Below are 25374 nucleotides of genomic sequence, written 5' to 3' on the forward strand. Positions count from 1 at the left end.
GGGAAGGCAGGCGACAACCTTAGGTCCAAAATAAGCCCGTAGAAATGCTTTGGGCTTATTTTGGATAGATTTTTGGCAAGAGTGAAACCTCTAATTTTACCTCCTCTCTGCTCACACTGATGTAGCCTCTGAAGTAGCACACAGATGCAATTCTCATTTCCTGTCTCTGTTCCTTTAAATATTAGGGTGGTTGTCATGGTCAAGGCAAATCATGGTAAAAAAAAAAAAAGAGTAACATTTCAGAGCAAAGAAATCTGATCTGAGCGTCCAGACAGAGGTCACATATGGAGGATTGGGTTTGTATCAGGATTCAGCTCCACATATGGAGATGGTATAAATCGGAAGTCAACAGATCTGATTCCATGTGGTCTTTTGCTGTTTACACGTTAGGGAAGAAGATCAGATATGCAAATAATTGGCAAAAGATCTGAATTGGGCTGCTTCTGTAAACGCAGCATAAAGGTGTCCAATTATGAACATCATGAATAAATCTCCATACTACACATAGGGGCATTCGCTTGTTTAACCAAAAGACGACTATTGACACATTCATTTGTCAAGCAGTACTACAAGCAGTAAGCTAGTGATAGAGTGCGTCCAAAATGGCACCCTATTCCCTATATAGTGCACAACTTTGGACCAGGGCCCATAGGGGTCTGGTCGAAAGTAGTACACTATATAGGGAATAAGGTGCCTTTTTGGGACGGAGCCATACACACCTGTGAATTAGTGGGTTCCCGTAAGATATTCAGTCGAGATGAAGCCAATCGATATTGCGTAACCACAAAACATGAATCTACCTTAACCTGTTCCCCCACAGCTGGTTATTGAGCACAAGATGAGTTTCATAAGAATTTCGAAAAGATAAAATGTCGACCTTCGAGTCAGCCATAGAGTATATAATTTGAATGATGTGTTCTGAATAGAGCTGTGTCACTGCACTCCGAACCAGACTAGAGCTCACCTGGAAAGAGGGGTCTAACAACTTCTGCACTCACACAGAGATAACTCCTATAAGTAAGAATACAAGTATACATTTAGGCTTCCTCGCAGAGGAATTGGCTGTTATGACCTGTTACCTCATTGCATGCTGAAGTTGTTTATTCTTTTTCCTAAGGAAAAGGTATCGACAATATGTTAACATTCTATTCGAGATACTGTAGATTGTATACACAAATACTGTACTTGCATGACAGGTCGAGGCTGACTGATTCACACGCACGGTTGGATGTTTTGACTTACTATTACATACTGGGCATATACGTTTTCAGATAACATAATATATCTATTAATTGTTTTTGGTTGACGTGGTGTTTTTTCTCTCCAAGTTCAGGCATGTTTATGTTGGAAGATACATTGTTTTGTGTATTTTCAACCTCAATCGATTCATTATTCGCAACCAAATAACATCTTGAGATAATTTAAAAAGCAGTTTAAATTTTTTTCCTAACACCTATTAAGGGCTAGATTCAATCCGTATCATGGAAGATCTGCATTATAGCACAATTGAAATTGAAAGGGCATTTCTTATTGAGCCAACATATGCAGTGTTTACCATGAATTTGCGAACGCAGAAACATTGCCTTTAAATTTCAATTGAGCTAGTGCGGATCTTCCTCGATAAGGATAGGCTTAAGTGTACAATTTAACACCCTTATACAAAGCACACATGCAGTATAGTAGGAATATTCAAATAAAGCTGCAAAAAACAGTGTACCCCCATTTTGAAAGTTAATACTATTCATTCCTAGCTAGGAAAACAGTTCCCTGAGGAAATATACTTAATATATTCTAGAACTTCCAAACTATTTATGCCCGAGGGAGAAAAAACATAATCGCACGTCAATATTCAGAGTATACCATAATTTTGTTTGAGATGATTTCTCCTTGACTGACATAATAAAATATGCTGACAAATCCTACTGTGTATTTTACTAAACTTTCTCTAAACTAGGGGTGTCAAACTTAACTCCCAAGAGAGAGCGCATGTTCCCTTAATCCATGAGAAACAATATTTCATAATCCATCTGTTTGTCATAGTGGCAGGCTCATGCCTTTCTGTCAGAGCAGGCTGGTTGAGGAAGAAATGCCATCCTCATTTCTCCCTACACCAGCCGCCACTGCTTTCTGTATGGCACGACAGCATGAGTGACACACCAGGGAGGGGCTGTCACCGAAGAATGCCACTAAATATCCAGTAATTAACAGATTACAAAGTTTCAGTCAGTGGCTACATTACCACAAATAAATGAGGAGCTTAGGAATTACCCAGAGTTACCCGCTCTCGTCAGGTTGGCCAGCTCTCATCAGGTCCACAGTAAGTGACGTTCAGCTTAAGATCACTGTGGAGCTCAGTTTGGCCATTCACACATGCAAACACACCAGACCTGGGCTCATATACATGCTTATTTAACTCTTTGTGTGTTAAATACTTATTTTCTCTGTATTTGAGTATTTTCTAATCATTTTACCGAATCAACGACTTCTGCTCAAAGTCTGAACTACTTTCCTTTATTATTATGAACTCAGTCGGTGTCTCAACTGTAGAATAGTATAATACACAACGTGACATTTCTAAATCCTCTTGTGTAGGTCAGTCACTGACAGTCACTCAATGTCAGCTATTTTTCTTTTCTTTTCAGATTGCTAGGTAAATTGGGGCTCTATTCAATTTGTAAAGCTGAAGCGCTTACAGATTTCGCAATAGAAATGCAAAGCATGTGCCCAACAGTCCTGACCACCAGGGGGCCCCCCATTGATTTTGTAATTCACCCAGATATCATATGAACATATGTTGTAGAATTGCAGGAAATTAGCTTTGAAACTGCAACATTTGCACAATACTTTGTTTAACCTTGTGCATCTTTATTTAACCTCCCTGATGAACTTTGTTACTTATTATCAAGGACAGATCAGCAGGATCCATGTTTCTCTTATGTATTCTGAATCAGAAATGACTTCACATGGATTCAGTTTTCTCGGTGCACTCTATAAACAACTTGATCCCTCGAGGCTGCCGCCTGCCTGCCTACGTACCTTCGTTCCCCCGCGCAGCGTCTGCCAATGTGTGTCAGTGCGGCACGAGAACCTGCCGCCTTAATGACCCGTCACTTTTTTCACCTGCCGAGTCACTTGGCTGCCTTCCGCTCATACTGTACGCTTGTCGCTGTCACCCCGACTTGCTTTTGGGATCTAATGTCTTTACCGCAGATCGTGTTCCCCCCCAGGTGGGCACTGCCCCCCCTGGCATCTGCCACTTTGCCCCTATTAGTTCTGGTAGGTGGTGATGTTGAGGGCTGTGGCAGGTGGTACTGGGTTGTGTGCCCATAACTCTCAACACAACAGCCCTGGGAGGGTGAAAAGGTTCAGCTGAAGGATGGCTTATAGTCTGGCTGTACGGTGCCGCCTTGTTATTAGATACCTGTACCTGCTCGACTTCCACTACCTTTAAATTGCCCGATCAATACTAATGGCTTGTTAATGAAAGTGCTTTTTTTATGGGTCCCTTGGCATGCAGAGGAAGCAGTCAGGGACAGCATCTCTTGAAAGGTCTGCCAGGTGGCTCAACCTAAATCCAGGGTTATGTTCACTAGGCACGAAATGGAAGAAAGCAGAACGGAACCGGGAGGTACCATCTGAGCTGTAAGAAAGGCTGGATCTCATTTTCCTTTGCAAAACGTTTCGCTACGATGCACCCTATGAACACGAACCAGTGAATACGGTTCTCTTATATTACTTATACTGAACAAAAATATAACACGCAACACGCAAGAATTTCAAAGATTTTACTGAGTTATAGTTCATAGATGGAAATCAGTCAATATAAATAAATCCATTAGGCCCTAATTTACAGATTTCAGATGATTGGGCAATGGGTGGGCCTGCCTCCCAAGTGGGTGGGCCTGTTGGAGTCAGTTTATGGTAGAGAAATTAACATTAAATAATCTGGCAACAGCTCTGGTGGACATACCTGCAGTCAGCATGCCAATTGCAGGCTCCCTCAAAACTTGAGACATCTGTGGCATTGTGTTGTGTGACATTAACTGCACATTTTGGAGTGGCCTTTTATCGTCCCCAGTACAAGGTGCACCTGGGTAATGATCATGCGGTTTAATCAGCTTCTTGATATGCCACACCTGTCAGATGGATTAATTATCTTGGCAAAGGAGAACTGCATGCTAACAGGGATGTAAACTAATTTGTGCACAACATTTGAGAGGAATACGCTTTTTGTGCGTATGGAACATTTCTGGGATCTTTTATTTCCAGGTCATGAAACATGGGACCAACACTTTACATGTTGCATTTCTATTTTTGTTCAGTATACACTAAAAAGTAACGTGTTTGAGATTGCAATATTGTAGCAACATTAGGAACATCCTTACAGTGTCATGTTGCCAGGAGCAGTACATGGTCACTGATAGGCCAATAACTGTGGCAGACAGACAGACAGTATCTGGCAGCGGGAAAAGACAAGGTTGTCCTGGAAAATACCCTCGGTGCAAAAAAACTAGGGGGATAGCTAAAAAATGAACAGTGAAGGGAGGGAGAAAAAGGACAAGTGATTTGGATAAATATGTAATAAATTGGTCCCTAAGAGAGTATCTATTTCAGTTTGTCAGACCCTCAAAATATCTAGTTACCGTCACAAATAAAGCCAGTGAGTTTTTAGGCCCCAAATATCAAGATACCGTAACAATTAAAGCCAGGGAGTCTTTCCTTACCAACAGACAAGGAAATACCTCAAGTCAGGTCAAGTGAAAAACTCCCTTACCTGGTAGAAATGCAGAGGCTCAAAAGGGATGTGTGTCTATTGAGCCTGGTGAGATTTGGATGTTCCTTCTTGTTCGTTATCATGTAGCTCCCCCCTCTGGAGTGGGAAAACGTAGACGTTGAGTATGCATCCAAGGCAGCAATCGTCGCATCGGACTATGTAGTGTTTGCGGTCAGCAGAGCACACATCCTATCCATTTCACTGAATGTTTCACCTTTTTCCTCTGAACTCGGTTGTGTTATGTAGTATTACGATTGATCCGAGCCGTGTGCAAATGTGTATGGCACATTGAAGTTGAATATGGGGGTAATTCTCCTTTAAACAACTGTTAATTCTGCAGCTGTGCAATCAATATGTGCGGGGTCATGTAAGTGTCAGGCACGTAACGGAAAACAAAAGTGTTTCACTATACGAGTGACAAGTTCCTCCTCGTTTCAATCGTTTTGTTTTTCATTTGGGTGTGGTGTTTAAATAACACGACCCTGGCGCAGTGGTTAAGGGCGCTGTACTGCAGCGCCAGCTGTGCCATCAGAGTCCTGGGTTCGCGCCCAGGCTCTGTCGTAACCGGCCGCGACCGGGAGGTCCGTGGGGCGACGCACAATTGGCCTAGCGTCGCCCGGGTTAGGGAGGGCTTGGTCGGTAGGGGTGTGTCCTTGTCTCATCGCGCACCAGCGACTCCTGTGGCGGGCTGGGCGCAGTGTACGCTAGCCAAGGTGGCCAGGTGCACGGTGTTTCCTCCGGCGCATTGGTGCGGCTGGCTTCCGGGTTGGATGTGCGCTGTGTTAAAGAAGCAGCGGCTTGGTTGGTTGTGTATCGGAGGACGCATGACTTTCAACCTTCGTCTCTCCCGAGCCCGTACGGGAGTTGTAGCGATGAGACAAGATAGTAGCTACTACAACAATTGGATACTACGAAATTGGGGAGAAAAAGGGGTAAAATTCAAAAACAAAATAATAATTATAATAACACGACCCATACTTTCTGTGACCATTCATTACTGGATAGCATATCGACACATTGGGGCATTGTGAGAATTTTTTTAGAGAAAGGGCATTGGGCAAAATTAGAGCCTGTGTCCTTCTGGTCCATAAACCAGTGCTTGGACCCCTGCGCCATTCTTGTTTTTAATATGAAGCTGTTGAGTTAGTGATTTAGAGTAGAAAACAATTGTGATTAGTTAATACTGTTGAAAAACAAAAGCGGCATTGGAATTCAAAATGACAACCTTGTGTGTCACAAACCGCGTCCAACGCCCACCATCTACGCTGATGCAAAAAATATAAACCAAACATGCAACAATTTCAAAGATTTTACTACAGTTCATGTAAAGAAATCAGTCAATTGAAATAAATTCATTAGGCCCGAAATGATGGATTTCACATAACTGGGCATATAGATATGCATCTGATGATAACAAATACCATAATAATAAAATAAAAAAGATAGGGGCGTGGATCAGAAAACGAGTCAGTACCTGGGTGTGACCACTATTTGCCTCATGCAGCGCGACACATTTCCTTCGCAGAGAGTCGATCAGGCTGTTGTTTGTGGCCTGTGGAATGTTGTCCCACTCCTCTTCAATGGGTATGCTATATATTGGCCGGCACTGGAACACGCTGTCGTACACGTCTCTCGAGCATCCCAAACATGCTCAATGGGTGACATGTCTGGTGAGTATGCAGGCCATGGAAGAGCTGCAACATTTTTAGATTCCAGGAAGTGTGTACAGATCCTTGCGACAATGGGGCTGTGCATTATCATGCTGAAAAATTAGGTGATGGCGGCGGATGACTGGCACGACAATTGGCCTCAGGATCTTGTCACGGTATCACTCTGTGCATTCAAATTGCCATCGATAAAATGCAGTTGTGTTTGTTGTCTGTAGTTTATGCCTGCCCATACCATAACCCCACCACCAACATGGGGCACACTGTTCACAATGATGACATCAGGAAACTGCTCGCCCACATGAAGTTATACACGTGGGTCTGCCATCTGCCATCATTACGGTTGAAACAGGGATTCATCCGTGAAGAGCACAGCGTGCAGCGAATTAATGGTGAACATTTGCCCACTGAATTCGGTTACGACGCCAAACTGCAGTCGTGTCAAGACCCTGGTGAGGACGATAAGCACCACAGTATGTGCAGAAATCCTTCGGTTGTGCAAACCCAAAGTTTCATCAGCTGTCCGGGTGGCTGGTCTCAGACGATCCCGCAGGTGAAGAAGCCGGATGTGGAGGTCCTGGGCTGGCGTGGTTACACATGGTCTGCAGTTACGAGGCCGGTTGGATGTACTGTCTAATTCTCTAAAACGACGTTGGAAGCAGCTTATGGTAGAGAAATTAACATTAAATTATCTGGCAACAGCTCTGGGGGACATTCCTGAACATAGGTATTAGACCCATTTCCCGGCCGGGAAATGCACAGTTCCTCCTCAGATCGGGGATTGACAATACAACAACATCCAACTTCAGATGCAAACATGTAGTCAGATGGTTATAGTCTACAACGTCACAGATGTCTTCCGAGGATGAATTACCTAGCAAGCTACCAAGCCAGCAAGGTAAAATATCACAAATAGAGCTCGATAAAGCCAGAAGAATAATACTCTCCTTGAACATAGTTATAGCCACCAGTCTTGTGTTTTCATAGTCATCACTATTAAGTTTGTCAAGGTCCCGACATCTGCGTGTAAATATTCTGCTAGAGGGCTTTTTTTTTTAAACACGAGAATGCGTGGTGACGTTTGTTTGTAAAAACCAAAAATGTCTCTATTCAAAGAGAATCAAATAAGAACCAAAATCACAAGTAAAATGGTGAAGGTCGGGAATTACAATTACTCAATCTTCAAGCAAACTTGTTCTCGTATATATTTTTTTCAGCTGACCATGCCTAAATTGTTGATGTCTGCTCCAACCTTGTTTTGAAAGTCTTCCTTCCCACAAGCTTGACACTGAAAAGGCTTCTCTTTTGAGCGAGTAAACGTATGTCCTTGTAGCTGTTTATTCGTGATAAAGCGTTCTTGGCATAAAGTGCACGCAAATGGCTGCTCTTCTGTATGAAGGAGTTGGTGGCTTTTCAAACTACCCTTCAAAGTAAAGTGTTTGCTACAATCCGTGCAAGGATTCTGCTCTCCAGCGTGTACTCGCTAACGTCTTTTCAGAGTGGGGCATTTTTTCTTATGCTTCTTCAAATTAAACTTCAGCTTAAAAAAATGGCCACAGTCGCGGCACTGGTAAGGGAGTTGATCATGTTGGGACTTGAGGTGCTTTCTCATCAAATATGGACTGTTGAAAGTCGTGTTACACAAACAGCATTTTCTGGCTTTGGAGGAAGGCGTACAATGGCACTTTGCCTTATGTTCCCTCAAATGAAACTTCCTCTTGAAATGTTCTCCACAGTCGCAGCACTGGTAAGGGAGCTGGTCATGTTTGGAATTCAGGTGCTTTCTCATTAAATATGCACTATGGAAGATTTCATGACACACGTGGCACGTCCTGGCTTTGGAGGACTGTCTTGGGGTAGGACGAACATTAGAAGTGTCAGGGCTCTGGGCTGAAGTGCCATGGGCCTGGGATGTCTTATACTCAAAAGATGATGTAGACATGTTATCCTCTTCTGGTTGAGCTGCCTCCTCGCACCCAATCTGCTGATGTTTTTGTAAGTCCTTCTGATTCTCTAGAAAACTTGCTCTAGTATGTTTTTCCAGGTAACAACGCCTAAATTGTTGATGTCTGCTCCAACCTTGTTTCGTTTTGAAGGTTTTCCCACAAGCTGAACACTGAAAAGGCTTTTCCCTTGTGTGAGTAAACATATGTCTTTTTAGGTGTTTATTTGTGATAAAGCGGTGTTGGCACAAAGTGCACGCAAATGGCCGCTCTCCTGTATGAAGGCGTTGATGGATTTTCAGACTACCCTTGCAAGTAAAACATTTGCCACAATCCGTGCAAGGAAAAGGCTGCTCTCCTGTATGTACTTGCAAATGTCTTTTCAATCGGCACAGAGATGGGAAGTCTTTACCACATGTATCACATAGATAGGTTGAAGGCTGTGGGATATTTGTCTCATGTTCCCTTGGTGCCAGCGAGCTGCTGCCATCTGCTGGATCAACATCCCTTTGGTGCTGGTTTGGGTTGACTCCCTCACTTGACACCCTCGAGTCCTGCTGTTGTCTCTGAACGTGCTGCAGCGTTGATTGAGAAGTATTCTTAACACACAAAGGACACTTTCTGGAGCCCAAATGAATGTCAGAATGTTTCTGTAGTTCAGATTTGCTTTGGAATGTCTCCCCGCAAACAAGGCACACGTACGTACGTACATCATGTTGGAATTTCATATGTTTTCTCAGATTCTCTCCATTTTCAAACGTTTCATTACACAAAAGACATGTTTCACAGTGGTTGGCTATTGTGAAGGATTGCCCTTGAATTGTGAGAGCATTGGAGGTTGTTGGGTTCTGGGGTGTTGTGCTGAAGGACTGGGGTATCTCCATCCCATTTTCCACTATTAGAGTCGTGTTGGTCTCTTGGTGACCCCCCTTAGGAGCCTGCTGTTGGTTCACCTGGTTACACCTCTTAAGCTGAGAGAGCTTAAAAGTCTTACCACACTCACAACAAGTGAGGAGCCTCTTTGCCGCTGAGCAAACTTTCTCATGTTTCAGCAAGTGAGAATTTTTGTAGAAATGGTCTCCACAGCCGAGACACTGGTAAGGGAGCAGATCATGTTTGGATTTGAGGTGCTTTCTCATTAAATGTACACTAACAAAAGTCTTGTGACACACACGGCATGTTCTGGCCTTGGACAACTGTGTTGGAGTGGGTATATGGCACTCTTTCTGATGTTCTTTCAAATTAAACTTCTTCCTGAAGTTTTCTCCACAGTGGAGACACTGGTAAGGGAGCTGAGCATGTTTGAAATGCAGGTGCTTTTTCATGAAATGTATAGTGTCAAACGTTTTGTGACACAAACGGCACGTTCTGGCTCTGGAAGACTCCTTTCGAGTGGGAAGGACATTGGAAGTGTCGTCGGGCTGGGATGTCTCTGTCCCATCCTCAAAAGAAGGCATCGACGTGTTGTCCTCTTCAAATTGAGCTGGCTCTTCAAACACATTCTGCAGATGTTTCTGTAAGTCTTCCTGACGTTCAAAGCTTTGCAAACACTTGGTGCACTGGTAAGTGTGAGATCTCACGTGTTTTGTCAAATTGCTTGCTTCAATGAAAGTTTTGTCACACACAGAGCAAGAGAGGAGACTCTTCGCCACCAAGCACTCTTTTTTATGCTCCTTCAAATGAAAGTTCCTTTGGAAATTTCCTCCACAGCCCGGGCACTGGTAAGGGAGTTGATCATGTTTGGATTTGAGGTGCTTTCTCATTAAATATGGACTGTCAAAAGTCTTGTTACACAAACTGCAATTTCTGGCTTTGGAAGACTGATCTGGAGTGGGACAAATGTTGGAAGTTGTTGAGCTCGCCGCCAAGCACAATTTCTTATGTTCCTTTAAATGAAACTTCCTCTTGAAATGTTCTCCACAGTCGCAGCACTGGTAAGGGAGCTGATCGTGTTTGGAATTCAGGTGCTTTCTCATTAAATATGCACTTTGGAAAGTTTCCTGACACACATGGCAAGTTCTGGCTTTGGAAAACTCTTTTGGATTGGGACGAACGTTAGAAGTTGTTGGGCTCAGGGGCGAAGTGCCATTGGGCTGGGATGCCTCAATCCCATCCTCAAAAGATGTTGCAGACATGTTATCCTCTTCAAAAGATGCCGTAGACATGTTGTCCTCTTCTGGTTGAGTTGCCACCTCACACCCAATCTGTTGATGTTTGTGTAAGTCCTCCTGATGTTCAAAGCTTTGCAAACACTGGGCACACTGGTAAGGACTCTGCTCAGTATGAGATCTCATGTGTGCCGTCAAATCCTTTGCTCCAATGAAGGTCTTCCTACACAAGGAGCACATTTTGACCCGCTTGCTTCTAGTAGACTGCCCAATTACATGGGATAGGTCAGGGGCCAAAGAATACTGAGGCACACTGTCAAAAGGTTCTCTGTTCTGTCCACTGCACTCCTCTGAGTGAAAGTCCTTGATGTGGTGGTGCAGTGTCTCTTCCTCTAGGCCTCTACCTAGAGTTGAAAATAAAAAATGGTGATCTCAAAACATGGCAAAATCTGGGAGAACAAGTAAGGGTCAAACGGTTATAGATAGCCAGACAGTCAGTGTAAGACATGCAAATTGCTTTAACTTTAGCAGCCATAGGTTTTATGCTATTAACAAAATTGCCAAATGTGTGACTTTTTGAACGTGCATTCCAAGGCAAGTGATTGAAGGGGAAGTACTTTAAAACTTAATGTCAGACGGTCTCTCCCCCTGATAGTCGTCTAAGGGCCGGGATAACCAAACCATGGATTACAGTTTTTCTTTAAACAGCCACTACAATCTCCAGCTAACTTTAGCCACCCTAGCTAAAAATCAATGGGAGGGGTATCTGGTGCCTGATATACATGAGTTGGCCATTATTTTCAACAGGCACCACATACCCCTACCACTCCCATTCATTGTTAGCAAGCAGTGACTGAAATTAGCTGAATTTTGTAGAAAACTGAACCATGGATTACAGTTTCTCCTGGCCTATAGTATACTTTCAGGGGGAGAAACCATCCGACATCACATTGTAAAATACTGAGCTTACCATTAACTGATTATAAACGCTGAGCCAAATATCACTTTAAGAAGCAGATTCTGTATAAAATTGAGAGCCTGAATCATAGCTAGGATGATGATTTTCCTACCAGCTTTCCTTTTCTTGGGAGCATCATCGTCTGAGGTTACACGGTCTTGTCTGAAAAATACCAAATTGAAGGAGTGTTAGGATTGTAATGGAAGATTACCAGTAGCAAGAATTGTTTCCAGTATAATAAATTCACTAATTCTTACTCAGTCTCTGGTGGTGGCTGTCCATTGGCATTCCTCTTACTTTCTGGTGATATGACCCATCCCGCTCTCTGTCCTTGGGATCGCCCTTTTTTAATTTGAAGCCTCTTTCTCCTCAATGTTGGAGATGACACAGGTAACGGCATATCAGTCATGTCAAGTCGGTGCAGCAGCACCGTGGGCTGACGGAGCAGACAGGAAGTTGACAAACTAGAACTGTCCTGCACTTTCTGTTGGATGCTGTGAGGTTTTTGTATTGTTAGCCCACTGTCAGTTTGAGGTTGGTGAAAAGCGCCATCTTGTTCTCTCTCTCTTGCTGACTCTTTGTCAACTGTCTCGTGTTTAAGGTCTCCCTCAGTAGTTTCCTTGTGTATACACACCTCTTCTGAACCTTGAATTTGTAAAGACAAAATCTCAACATTCAAATGTCCGTCTGAATGCACCCCTTCTACGCTCTTCACGTAATCTGACTCCAACAAAGAAAGCATTTCTGAATCGTTGTCAGATGAGGCTGGGCTTTGAATGTTCATATGTTCATATGGCAAAGGTTCCTCCATGGGTTCTGATTTGATCTCTGGGTCAGTTTGATCTGGAAAGATCACAACTGTCTTTAGTGGAGAGAGCGACAGCGATGAGAGGATGTAGTCGACCGAAGATAAAGCTGAGACAGGAAGACGAGGAAAGTCCATGTCAAACAAACCCTGGTTCATCTTTTTTAGTTTTAGGGACACAAACCAATGTCTTTTTATGGCATTGATAATAAACAACCAGCAGTTATATGATACTAGAGGTTGACCGATTAATTGGAATGGCCGATTTAATTAGGGCCGATTTCAAGTTTTCATAACAATCGGAAATCTGTATTTTTGAACACCGATTTAGCCGTTGAATATATATATATTTTTACATTTTTACATACATTTAATCTTTATTTAACTAGGAAAGTCAGCTAAGAAAACATTCTTATTTTCAATGACGGACTAGGAATGGTGGGTTAACTGCCTCGTTCAGGGGCAGAACGACAGAATTTCACCTTGTCAGCTCGGGGGATTCAATCTTGCAACTTTACAGTTAACTCGTCCAACGCTCTAACCACCTGCCTCTCATTGCACTCCACGAGGACACCGCCTGTTACGCGAATGCAGTAAGCCAAGGTAAGTTGCTAGCTAGCATTAAACTTATTTTATAAAAAACAATCAATCAATCATAATCACTAGTTAACTATACATGGTTGATGATAGTACTAGTTTATCTAGCGTGTCCTGCGTTGCATATACTCGATGCGGTGCGTATCCTTGCTACAAGGTGTACCTAACCATGAACATCAATGCCTTTCTTAAAATCAATACACAGAAGTATATTTTTAAACCTGCATATTTAGCTGAAAGAAATCCAGGTTAGCAGGCAATATTAAACAGGTGAAATTGTGTCACTTCTCTTGCGTTCATTGCACGCAGTCAGTGTATATGCAACAGTTTGGCCCGCCTAATTTGCCAGAATTTTACGTAATTATGACATAACATTGAAGGTTGTGCAATGTAACAGGAATATTTAGACTAATGGATGCCACCCATTAGATAAAATACGGAACGGTTCCGTATTTCACTGAAAGAATAAACGTCTTGTTTTCGAGATGATAGTTTCCGGATTCGACCATATTAATGACCTAAGGCCCGTATTTCTGTGTGTTATTATGTTATAACTAAGTCTATGATTTGATAGAGCAGTCTGACTGAGCGGTGGTAGGCAGCAGCAGGCTCGTAAGCATTCATTCAAACAGCGCTTTAGTGCGTTTTGCCAGCAGCTCTTCGTTGTGCGTCAAGCATTTGCGCTGTTTATGACTTTAAGCCTATCAAGTCCCGAGATGAGGCTGGTGTAACCAATGTGAAATGGCTATCTAGTTAGCGGGGTGCGCGCTAATAGTGTTTCAAACGTCACTCGCTCTGAGACTTGGAGTGGTTGCTTCGAGGGTGGCTGTTCTCGTTGTGTTCCTGGTTCGAGCCCAGGGAGGAGCGAGGAGAGGGACGGAAGCTATACTGTTACACTGGCAATACTAAAGTGCCTATAAGAACATCCAATAGTCAAAGGTTAATGAAATACAAATGGTATAGAGAGAAATAGTCCTATAATAACTACAACCTAAAACTTCTTACCTGGGAATATTGAAGACTCATGTTAAAAGGAACCACCAGCTTTCATATGTTCTGCGCAAGGAACTGAAACGTTAGCTTTCTTACATGGCACATATTGCACTTTTACTTTCTTCTCCAACACTTTGTTTTTGCATTATTTAAACCAAATTGAACATGTTTCATTATTTATTTGAGACTAAATTGATTTTATTTATGTATTATATTAAGTTAAAATAAGTGTTCATTGTCCATTCAGTATTATTGTAATTGTCATTATTACATATATATAAAAATTGGCCGATTAATTGGTATCGGCTTTTTTTCGTCCTCCAATAATCGGTATCGGTATCAGCGTTGAAAAATCATAATCGGTTGACCTCTATATGATATAGTAGTGAACGATAGTTACCGCAGTTGTAACTCCAATTCTATGAGTGGGGCGGAGCCCCATGGGGGAGCTCTGCTCCTAGTGGTTTGAATAGCCAGATAGGCAGATAAACAGAATATGAGCCTTACTAATCTGAACCAGCAGATAGATGATACTTCAATATCCTGTCAATATTCAATGATTGGTCTAACAGCACTGAGGAACTATTTCCCTCATCCTTCCGCCCAAACATAGTCATAGACCTGTGGGCAGGTTAGAATACATGACCTCTACTGTATTGATCTCTCAGTCAGGAGTCATGTCACATAGTCACCCTAACAGGTAAAAGCGGACCTGAAGGAAACCAGTCCACCGGTCCTGCAGTTTTTCCACTTAGTTCAAGTCCTCCAATCCGCTTTGCTGAGTACAGACTGAACCATGGTTAGAAGACATATCATACTGATTTCTCAGACGACATGACGACATGAGACCCAAGTGTCATGACCGAATGCGCCATCACTGTGTGATTCGGATGAAACCTTCTTGCATTCGTAAGGGCCCTGTGGCTACACTCTCGTTGAGAATGTGTAGATCCAGTATTGGCCTCATTCCCCCCCCGTCTATTTTGGCACTAGGAAGTAGGGCGAATATAGCCCGTTGTTCCTTTGCTCGCGGGGATCTACTGTGACCGCCTCCTTCGCCAAAAGTTCCATAATCTCTGCAGTGAGAGCGGCGACTTTCTCTGGCGATTTCCTCACTGTTTCCACCACGCCCAAAAACGGGGGAGGAGTCCAATGGAATTGGATGGCATAACCCTTCACCAACGTCCCAGGCTGCTCTTTAAAACCTCAGCCACAAAACTCTTTGGTTGTCATGGAAAAGAGGTTCTCTTGTGACAAAAGTCAATTGGAACAGTCTTTATTATACAAACAACATGTTGGCTACTCCATCCCTATACAGTGGTGGGGAGGGGGGGGGGGGGGGGGTAGTGGGCACAATCGAACAGGGCTATGTGCTCTCCTCTATCCTCTCCCCCTCGTCTCTTCTGGCCACCCTTAGGGTGCAGCCAGGGTGACGTCACGACCACCTCTCTTGCTGGCGGGGTCGGCTGCTCTCTCCGGCGCTGCAGGAGGGGTGGGGCCCACTCTCGTAGCGCTGTTGTCGTCTGTCGCCGGGCTCGCTGTCTGGCACTAGACCCAGGTCTACCTGGGTGGGTCTCTGGGTAGCAATCTAGCTTGTCCTGCCAGCGGCAGGTGTCTAAATAATTTCTTCCTCTCCTAATCCAGCCTCCCAACACGCTCCTTCGCTTCTTTGGCGGTGACTCCGAAGAGGCTGTCGTCAGAGATGGGGGAGTTCAACAGCATGGCTTTGTCGGTCTCCTTCATGCCTGTCAGAGACAGCCAGCGGTGTCGTTCCGCGACCACCATAGTGGCCATGGACCTCCCCGCACACACAGCCGACACTTGGGTGATGCTTATTCTGTCTCTTCCTCTGACAGCCCAGTCTTACCCGTAGTGAGACGGGACAGAGAGGCTGCCAGGAGGGCAATATTATTTCCTGCTGCTACAGCCTGGGCCCCGAGTACAAAGGACTTCTCAACCAGCTGCGTTGTGAGTCGGTCCTTTGATGTGGGTAGAGAAGCCTTCTTGGACGAGGGTCAGGAGCTCGAACCCGGGACGAGATACGCCGCCATGGCGCTCTCGAGCCTGGGGATCCCCTGGGAAATTCCCACTCGTCTGCTGTCCACTCTGGTGAATGGGATATAAGCTTTGGCCGGCGCGAGTGCCGTCAAAGGTGACTCTCATGAGCCCTCCGCGTACTTTCTGAGCGAGGGCAATGAGCGAGAGCCAATGGCTCCCCCACCCTTCTTGGCCGAGAATAGGGGCCGCCCTCCATCATATCCACCTCCGGGTTGGGGGGAATGGGGGGGCAGCTGGAGCTCTAGCCGGCTCGCAGCCCTCTCAATGAGCCCTGGAAACTAAGAGCGCAGAGAGGCCATGACGTGAGGGGGCTGCTGAGTAGTCAGAGTCCACCTTGTCCTCGCACAAGGATAAGAAAAATCTTGCACTCTCCTGAGGGAGTTTTTTCCCCAAATTCGGTCAGTGGAATGGAATGGAGTGTTCCGGAGAAACATCCATGCACCTACCAACATCCTCGTCATCTCCAGAAGCGGTGCAATCATATGATGCCTCAGAAACTGAGGCTGACATTGCGTCCTCTAGAGGAAAATCCTCCCTAAAAAATGCCCACTGCTGCTTCCTCTCCTTTAAAGAAAGGAGAGCGCAGCTAGGGCATTGTGGGAGATTTGTGAGGCTGCTCCTAGCGTGCTGTGACCCTAAGCACACGAAACACAGGTCGTGTGAGTCCACAGAGGAGCAGTGACACTGAGCTCTTAAAAGAGCTTTTGGGTTGGGTGTAAATACCGGTGTGCTCATTTAGATGGACAACATTGATACTTCGAAATCGACGGCGGGTTCGTCCTGAGACTTGTCTTCTCGGCTTCTTCAGTCCGGTTCAAGTCGCTGAAGATAATGGGAGGCTGATTGAGGGGAAGCGTCCCTTTTATATAGGGACACCTGTGCTCCCATTGGTTGCAGGTGTGTGCATAATCTCCTCTCAGGCTATTCGCTGCCTAGGCAGCGGGGTAAACCACTAGGAGCAGAACTCCACGATATAGAACAGTGAGTTAAAATTTGCTTATTTTTATGTCATACATTAAAGCTCAGAGTAACGTAGCTCTTACCGTTGGTGTCCACATATTCATATGTGTTGTTTTGGTACTGGAGTAGGGTCTTCAAAGGCTCGGGGTGACACACAAACTGCACACAGTCCTCCAGGATAGAAGGGTCAGGTAGAAACCAAGATGCAGTCTAATGGAAAGAGGAATGGCAATGGTCCCCATTTCTATAATATCATCTGAATTAATATTTTATATGAAACCAGTTAATAGAAATATCTCTCTATGGATGTTGCATTCTACCATAATTGGATCCAATGAATAGACATTTGGCATTTATATAATTTCAACATTTGGTTTAACCCATAGCGTTGGATAGAGGGCACATCTTTGCAGTGGCGACATTGAGGGCTATCTCCATTTTAAAGTAGCCAATTTCTTCTTATACTACTGAAAGTATGTTTTCTGAATAGGTATAAAGCCTACTTACCCAAAGTGGAACACTGTCACCTTTGGTCCAACCACTACCAACCGATTTGTATAGGATCCCTTTGTACAGTGATTGTTGTATGAAAGTAGACTGATGATGGCAATAACATCTTAGCATGGTACCTGTTGAAGGGTTGGTGTTGGAAGTAACTTCTCCAGCCTAGACAGGAACTCCCACACCAGACTCTGCAGTGAGGAGTCATACTTGAGGCCGAATTCCTCTGAATAAACATTCTAGAAAACAAACAAGAACATTATGTCCATGCTTTTGAATTAAAACAATGATCTACAATGCATGTGAAAGTATTCATACCTTTCACATTTTGGTAACCTTCTAAAGAAAAATGTCACAAATAATTGATCAGCTACACAGTCAGTGACAACACTGACCTGGAAGAAGTGTTCCCTCCCAATTGGGTCCTCTAGCAGGCTTTGAATCAGCTTCAGGAAGTTGGATTCTGATGCCTCCACCTCTGGATCAGGAATCTACAGCAAGCATTGAACAGTCAGTCAATTTAACTAGCCAACGTTAAACAACAGCAAAGTTATCAGTCTTGATATTTCACTGAGTAGCAGCACTCACCTCCTTTTCCCTATGAGTGATGACACAGGATCTAAGCCTGTTCAGGTGTGGCTGGATGGTGTCGGGGTCAGCTAGGTGATCTGTGCGACACAACTCCAGAACCAGCTGATGGAGTAAAAAAATACTATTAATTATTATGTACACCAACCTGCAAGTAAGAGACTATGGGATGTGTTCATTTGTTAAACAAATCAACATATATTTTATATCTTAGATTCTTCAAAGTAGCCACCCTTTGCCTTGAAGACAGCCTTGCACACTTTTAGCATTCTCTCAACCATTTTCACCTGGAATACTTTTCAACAGTCTTGAAGGAGATCCCACATATGCTGAGCACTTGCTGGCTGCTTTTCCTTCACTCTGCGGTCCAACTCATCCCAAACCATCTCAATTGGGTTGAGGTCAGGTGATTGTGGAAGCCAGGTCATCTGATGCAGCTCTCCATCACTCTCCTTCTTTGTCAAATAGGCCTTACACAGCCTAGAGGTGTGTTTTGGGTCATTGTCGTGTTGAAAAACACATTAGAGTCCCACTAAGCCCAAAACCAGATGGGATGACGTATCGCTGCAGAATGTGTCCTGAATTCAAAATAAGTGTGCCTTGAATTCTAAATAAATCACAGACAGTGTCACAAGCAAAGCTCCCCCACACCATCACACCTCCTCCTCCATGCTTCACGGTGGGAACCACACATGCGGAGATCATCTGTTCACCTACTCTGCGTCTCACATCGACAAGGAGGTTGGAATCAAAAATTTCAAATTTGAGCTCATCAGACCAAAGGACAGATTTCCACCAGTCTAATGTCCATTTCTCGTGTTTCTTGGCCTAAGCAAGTCTCTTCTTCTTATTGGTGTCCTTTATTAGTGGTTTCTTTGCAGCAATTCGACCATGAAGGCCTGATTCATGCAGTCTCCCCTAAACAGTTGATGTTGAGATGTGTCTGTTACTTGAACTCTGTGAAGTATTTATTTGGGCTGCAATCTAAGGTGCAATCTGAGGTGCAGTCAACTCTAATGAATTTGTCCTCTGCAGCAGAGGTAACTCTGGGTCTTCCTTTCCTGTGGCGGTTCTCATGAGAGCCAGTTTCATAATAGCGCTTGATGGTTTTTGCAACTGCACTTGAAGAACCATTCAAAGTTCTTGACATTTTCCGGATTGACTGACATGTCTAAAAGTAATGAGGGACTGTCATTTATTTTTGCTTATTTGAGCTGTTTTTGCCATAATATGGACTTGGTCTTTTACCAAATCTTCTGTATACCATCCTTACCTTGTCACAACACAAATGATTGGCTCAAATGCATTAACGAGAAAATAAATTCCACAAATGAACTTTTAACAAGGCACACCTGTTAATTTAAATGCATTCCAGGTGACTGCCTCATGAAGCTGGTTGAGAGAATGCCAAGAGTGTGCAAAGCTGAATCTCAAATATAAAATAAATACTGTTTAACACTTTATTTGTTACTACAATATTCCATATGTTATTTCACCCCGTCTTCACTATTATTCTACAATGTAGAAAATAGTACAAATAAAGAAACACCCTGGAATGAGTAGGTGTGTCCAAACATTTGACTGGTACTGTATATATGTATAACTTTAAGAGCTGGATTGCCTGTCATTGAAATTTGTTTATTTTCTTTTGAGCTTGTTAGCATATTTAGCTAGCAGCCTCCCAGGAAATTCGCTATTACTTATGCTCATTCTGTTAGCATTCTGGTAATAGACGCCCAATGTTTTTTTTGCGTTTTTGGAGCCCCCTTGTGTACTAAGCCAGTAATACTGTAAATCCCAGGGTGAGATTTACTTATTTTAAAAATATATTTTACCTTTATTTAACTAGGAAAGTCAGTTAAGAACAAATTCTTATTTTCAATGACGGCCTAGGAACAGTGGGTTAACGGCCTTGTTCAGGGGCAGAATGACAGATTTATACCTTGTCAGCTTGGGGATTCGATCTTTCAACCTTTCGGTTACTAGTCCAACGCTCTAACCACTAGGCTACCTGGCGCCAATATGAGCATCTGAATACCTCCCAATTTTAATGTGTAGATGGGTGAGAAAAAAATATATTTAATCCATTTTGAATTCAGGCTGTAACAACAAAATGTGGAAGTTAAGTTAAGAGGAATGAATACTTTCTGAAGGCACTGTATGTAGTTTGTGACCTCACCCCCTGTACTTGAACAAGTGTCCCCTCTGTACTTGAACAAGTGTCCCCCCTGTACTTGAACAAGTGTCCCATCCCTCCTCTCCTTTTCCATCCATGCCATTTCTCACCTGTTCCCGCAGCCCCATGATGAGTTGGACTCGCTCTCTGTAACTCATCAGATCAGGAACTACCTCCAACACAGTGGCGACAAACTCCTCCACCAAGCCATAGTCCATTATGTCTCTCCGCTGAACAACTTGCCACAGAGCTGCAGACGCCAGACGCAGTGGAGGAACAAAAAGGCGCAAAGACGACAGTGGAAAAGGTCCATCTACAGAAACACAAATTCAGATAGTTAGCTAGATGACAAATACCTTAGAAAATACTTATATTCAGATCATTTCATAATAATAAGCCATCTTTGATCAATTTTCTTGTTGTCAAACAAGGCTTTGAAAAAATTATGTAAAATCATATTTATTGTATTTTTCTAGAGGCAATCTACAGTCACCCCACCGCTGGAGAAATGTAACCACTCTCAAATTCATGAACAGAGCTACGGATACAAGGCCTGACCAGCCATGATAAAATAAGTTTTAACCATGTGTTGCGGCTATACAGTATTTGTTTACAATTACATTGTTTACAAAAGAAAATACGCTTTTATTTTGGGTTCTGATGGAGTACGACAGTTGAACATAGCTCATGAGGCATACATTATATTCTTCAAGAAGTCGGTTCAATTATTTGAATTCCATTTAGTTCGTTTTTTTGTGTTTTTCAGTTTCTCTACAGATAAAACAGATACAGCCCAAACTGTAATGTCGTAGGGAGTTTCCAACATGGCAATTTTCAACATAGTTTAGCGCATAAAACGTGGTAATTAACTACAATGCCCATTATCCATTGTGCATCTACTTGTCTTGTCTGTGTTTCTTTTATGCCTTCTACGGAAAAGACCAGAATGCGCGATCGTGAGGGGATATAGAGAGCAGCTGTTGTTTCGCGAGGTATCTCTACCTGAAAATACATGATCACAGTGATTGACAATTGGTATTCAACACTCATAGAAATGTGTCTTATTTACTTTGAAGAACTACAAAATAGTTATTTTGTCAGACTGCATAGGAAGCGGCTCTATAGAAATCACTTAAAATGAAATTATAGTCATCAAATAATATGCACAACTGAAATACTTTAGTAAAGTAATGTGAATAAATGATGGTTAATAAGTGATAAGCAGTAATGGGCAGTCACTACCATCATGGGACTTTTATTAATAGTTTATTCTGTGTTGTTACAGCATTCAACCTAAATCAAAAAACGTGATTAATTTTAAAATAATCAATCCGCACTATTAAATTTAAAGTAAAAAAATTGAAAACAAAAATCACAGATTGCCCCTTAAATACTCTTTGATGTAAAGTCCCCTGTTTAGGGAACCTGAGTGGTTCTGGAACCGTTTCCGACCTACATTTTCACTTATAAATCTATCTGTGGACACCGTAGATCAAAATGTCTCACATTGAGCGGTAGCTCTGCGTCTCATGGACACAGGAGTTTGTCTCTTCTGCCTGTATGAAGCAGGATGTGAAATCTGACACCACTTGAAGCTGGGATGTCCCTCGCACCATTTAATTTGCTCTTTCGACTATCCAACTCCTGGCTGAACCCTTTGTCACAGCTACTAACAACGAATATGCCTGGAATCCTTACACCATAACGCAGCAGGAGAGTGGTTTCGTCGCTGTAGCATATTCAAAGGTCGATTTACTAAGGCTGTCCACAACTAAAAAAATATTGTGTCAACCGAAAGTTGTCTGTTCTTTCGACCAATTGATTGTTCTAAATGTTTATACATGTATTTTTCCATTTGTAGACACACCCTATGTGTTATAATAAAATCAACTATATGCATTGAGTTTGTATGATGCTTTAAGCTTACGGTTTGATGCCTCAAGAGGGCACTAGAGATCCAGATAACCAGAAGAAGAAAAAATACCTGACTCAACTATTCTCCTCCCGCTCCTGCAGGCTTTCGCAGATTCGGCCATTACTCTCCTGAAGTTGACGGCAATAGGCTACACGAGGAGTCGGCAACCTTTCTCATGTGGAATGCAAATTTATCTTACCGTTTCTACCGATCTGTGTGCCAATTATGGTTTTGATATGCAAATTTGTGACACAGTTTCATTTAATTTATAATGATGCCTTCATACCTCAAAATCATTGTCATGTGCTTAAATCAAAATTCTATCCAAATCTAAATGAAAAAGATACAAACCTAAAACATTACTTCTAATGCCATTGACAACTATGTAAAAATATCCCACATAAAGCCAACAAATAAAAACATTGCAGCCTGCAGGTAGAAAATATCCTGATAAAAATAAATATTCTATAAATCACATTGGCTACACATGGCCTTTCTGTAACAAACTTGAAACATTGTATCAACTATTAACTTGGGTCAGGTCCGAAGCTTGTGCTAGCAAACTTGCAACATAGTATAAAATATTCTGGGCTCTCTGTGTTTCCCATGCCAGTGAGCTCTGGACAGACACAGCTGTAGGCTATTTGAGCAGGGGATAAGAAGCCGTGCTTGACCTGGACAGGAGCTCACTGGAGCTGAGTACCGGCATTTCAAATGTTCTACTGCTTGAGCTCCTGTTCCTCTTTTAGAATATTAGCTCAAAAGTATTGTGGAGCTCATACACCTAAATATAAACAATACCAGCACCCAAAATGAGTACCAGAACCTATTTCATTCCAAGTCAAGCACTAATTCCACTGGATCAGAGCATGACAGGTCATTCATTAGTGGTGGTGTGTTAAACCAATCAGAAATACTATCAGATCCCCAAATGGTTACATTTATATGCCTACATTTGCACGCAGGCCAGGTAGCCTATAGACCTACATCTATGCATGCGTGTACTTACTCAACACTGACAGGAGCACTCCAAAACAAAAGACAATGTATACATTTACATTACTCATAAATGGAATGAAATAAACCAAAACTTGTTTCTCACAAGTGTACCATAGGCTGTGCACTCTGCAAACAATGTGTTCACTCTGACAGTGAGGGGAATGGGAAGGCTGAAATAATAATATTGAATGCATTAAAATAAATGACCATAACCAAAGTAACAAACATTGTAGATTAGAAATTATAGGAATTAACGGTAAATGTACTACTGGTGATATATGGAATGGGGAAAAGATATACACTAACAATCAAATGCAAACAATTCACACAATAAAGTTATGAAACAATAAATATGCACAAATTGGCGAGAGAGAGCTCATTCTGGAGAGAGAAGTGCATTGTGCATCTGGGCGAATAGTCAATACAACGTCTACATTGGCCATGCAGAAGTCAGGGCATTCATACTTCTTGCGCTTCGCGGAGCAGTGGAGAGCTGTTGTCAAGGAAGTGAGTCTGTGTATTATACAGGATGTACCACTCCCACCTACTGTCAACCAATCAGGTCAATGCGGAGCTATACAGAGCCCTCCGTATTGTTACAACATTTGGGAGGTGCATGGCGATGCAGTACAGAGCTTGATTTGGCCTCTGCATGCCTCCACAATTTCGAATCAAGCATAAATAGGCTTTTAGTCTAGGCCTCCGCAATGGATTAGTTCACTGAGATGGGCGCAACCATATGCATTTGTTTAAGTCGAGCATTAACAATCTTGGGCGACCAACAGCCTAACGACCAAACAATCGCCCAGTCGACTAATTGGGGTCAGCCCTACGATTTATAGACAGTAATCTAAAATAATTAATAGATTTGAAACAAAAAACACTTTGTCATTGACAGACAATATTAATATGAGATGAAAGGCGAGTTCCTAACTAGTTCAGTAAGCCAAGCTGGGGCTCTGTGAGGAGTTCACAGCAGTGGGGGCAAATGTAATCAAAAGAGACCTTTCAAAAATAGGCACATTTCAAGCCATATTCATACAGAAATATAACATTTATTCTTTTCATATTTGTACTGTGTACTTGAGTGTGTGTCTTCACAAGTGACTACACCTCAGCAATTTTGTTTTTTAAATTTACCAGAAAGGTGAGATTTTTCCCTTTCTTGGAGTACGCAGCATTACTAGTAATCGTTTATGGCCCTCATGATAAATCATGACTTTCGGCGATTACACGTAAATTAAATTTTTGATTACATTCAAGAGGTTTTAATAATATTGTACTACAGATCATTCATGGAAATAAAGCGCTAGCTATTTGCATCTGCAATTTTGCTCTATTGTTTTGTTGGTGTTTTGTGTTTTATTTACCTTCTTCCTTAAGATGTTTTTGCATGTCGAGCTTCCAGTGTTAACTGTAGTGTATTACTTAACTGGCTTTTTTTGGAAACAAAATGTGCTAACGCCACTCCAGAGTTTACCAATAAAACCAGGAAGAAACAACGTTACTTCTTCTTTGAGATTTGGTTGGCGGGTCGCATCTCAATGTTAAAGTGCATACACCGCCACCTACTGTACTGGAGTGTGAGGCTAGTCACTGCCTACCTAACTACATAAAATGATCTTCATTAGTCCTGTTCTTCTAAGAAAGTGAAATAGAGCCCTAGACACCTACTTCCCTCTCCCCACCCTACCACCCCAACCCTGTCCAGCCTTCTAACCCTTTCACACAATCTCTCCCTAACTATGTTATACAGTTCACAAAATATCAACACATGCGCCACTGTTTCCGCCACTCAACACTCATCACACAGACCTGTTTCATGTCTCCCTATCATCCATAACGTGGCATTTGTAGTTTACTCCACACAACTTCCTCTCTCCTACATCCCATACTCCCCACCTCTTCCTTAATTGACTGGTGTACGCAGTACAATTGCCTCCTCTTACTACTGGCATCGCACAACCTTTGCCAAAGATCGAGCCCTTTTACCCAGATCAAGGACTTCCCTGCGGTACCTGAATATCTACCACCTCTCTCCTCACCGCACTCTTAGCCACCACATCAGCCTTCTCATTACCCTCCATGGGCGGGAAACCAGCAAAAGCCTACCACCACTCCCATCCTCTCCAATCCCATTAACAGCACCATCATCTCCACAAACAAGTCTCCCCTATCCGACCTGCTCGTCTTCACACTGCTCAACACTGCAGCTGAATCAGAGCAGATCACCACTGAGTGGATTCACCTCCTCCACCCATCTCAAACCTATAATCATGGCCAACAACTCGGCCGGCATACTTTGACACATAATAAGTTAACCGCTTACAAA

The 25374-nt window shown here is 42.9% G+C and overlaps 1 protein-coding gene across 6 annotated transcripts in view; it reads right to left on the reverse strand.

Moving 5' to 3' along the window:
- The window catches only part of LOC139368216 (TERF1-interacting nuclear factor 2-like), a 65993-nt gene that overhangs the window by 30526 nt on the left and 10093 nt on the right, over positions 1-25374 (reverse strand). The window contains exons 1-9 of one of the 6 annotated variants that reach the window (XR_011626935.1): positions 24413-24559; positions 20239-20441; positions 17953-18057; positions 17760-17855; positions 17371-17603; positions 16947-17073; positions 11708-12365; positions 11563-11612; positions 5742-10896 (exon numbers count right to left, since the gene is read on the reverse strand). Coding sequence is in view for 4 of the 6 variants with exons in the window: in XM_071106870.1 (XP_070962971.1) it covers positions 7925-10896; positions 11563-11612; positions 11708-12365; positions 16947-17073; positions 17493-17603; positions 17760-17855; positions 17953-18057; positions 20239-20441; positions 24413-24437 (4347 nt within the window). In the remaining 2 variants the exon portion in view is untranslated. Of the gene's footprint in view, positions 1-5741; positions 10897-11562; positions 12366-16946; positions 17074-17370; positions 17604-17759; positions 17856-17952; positions 18058-20238; positions 20442-24412; positions 24560-25374 lie in introns of those variants that run through there. The other 5 variants (XM_071106870.1, XM_071106874.1, XR_011626934.1 and 2 more) reach the window with 5 other exon arrangements.

Source organism: Oncorhynchus clarkii, chromosome 16, assembly GCF_045791955.1.
Source record: "Oncorhynchus clarkii lewisi isolate Uvic-CL-2024 chromosome 16, UVic_Ocla_1.0, whole genome shotgun sequence".
NCBI lineage: Eukaryota > Metazoa > Chordata > Actinopteri > Salmoniformes > Salmonidae > Oncorhynchus > Oncorhynchus clarkii.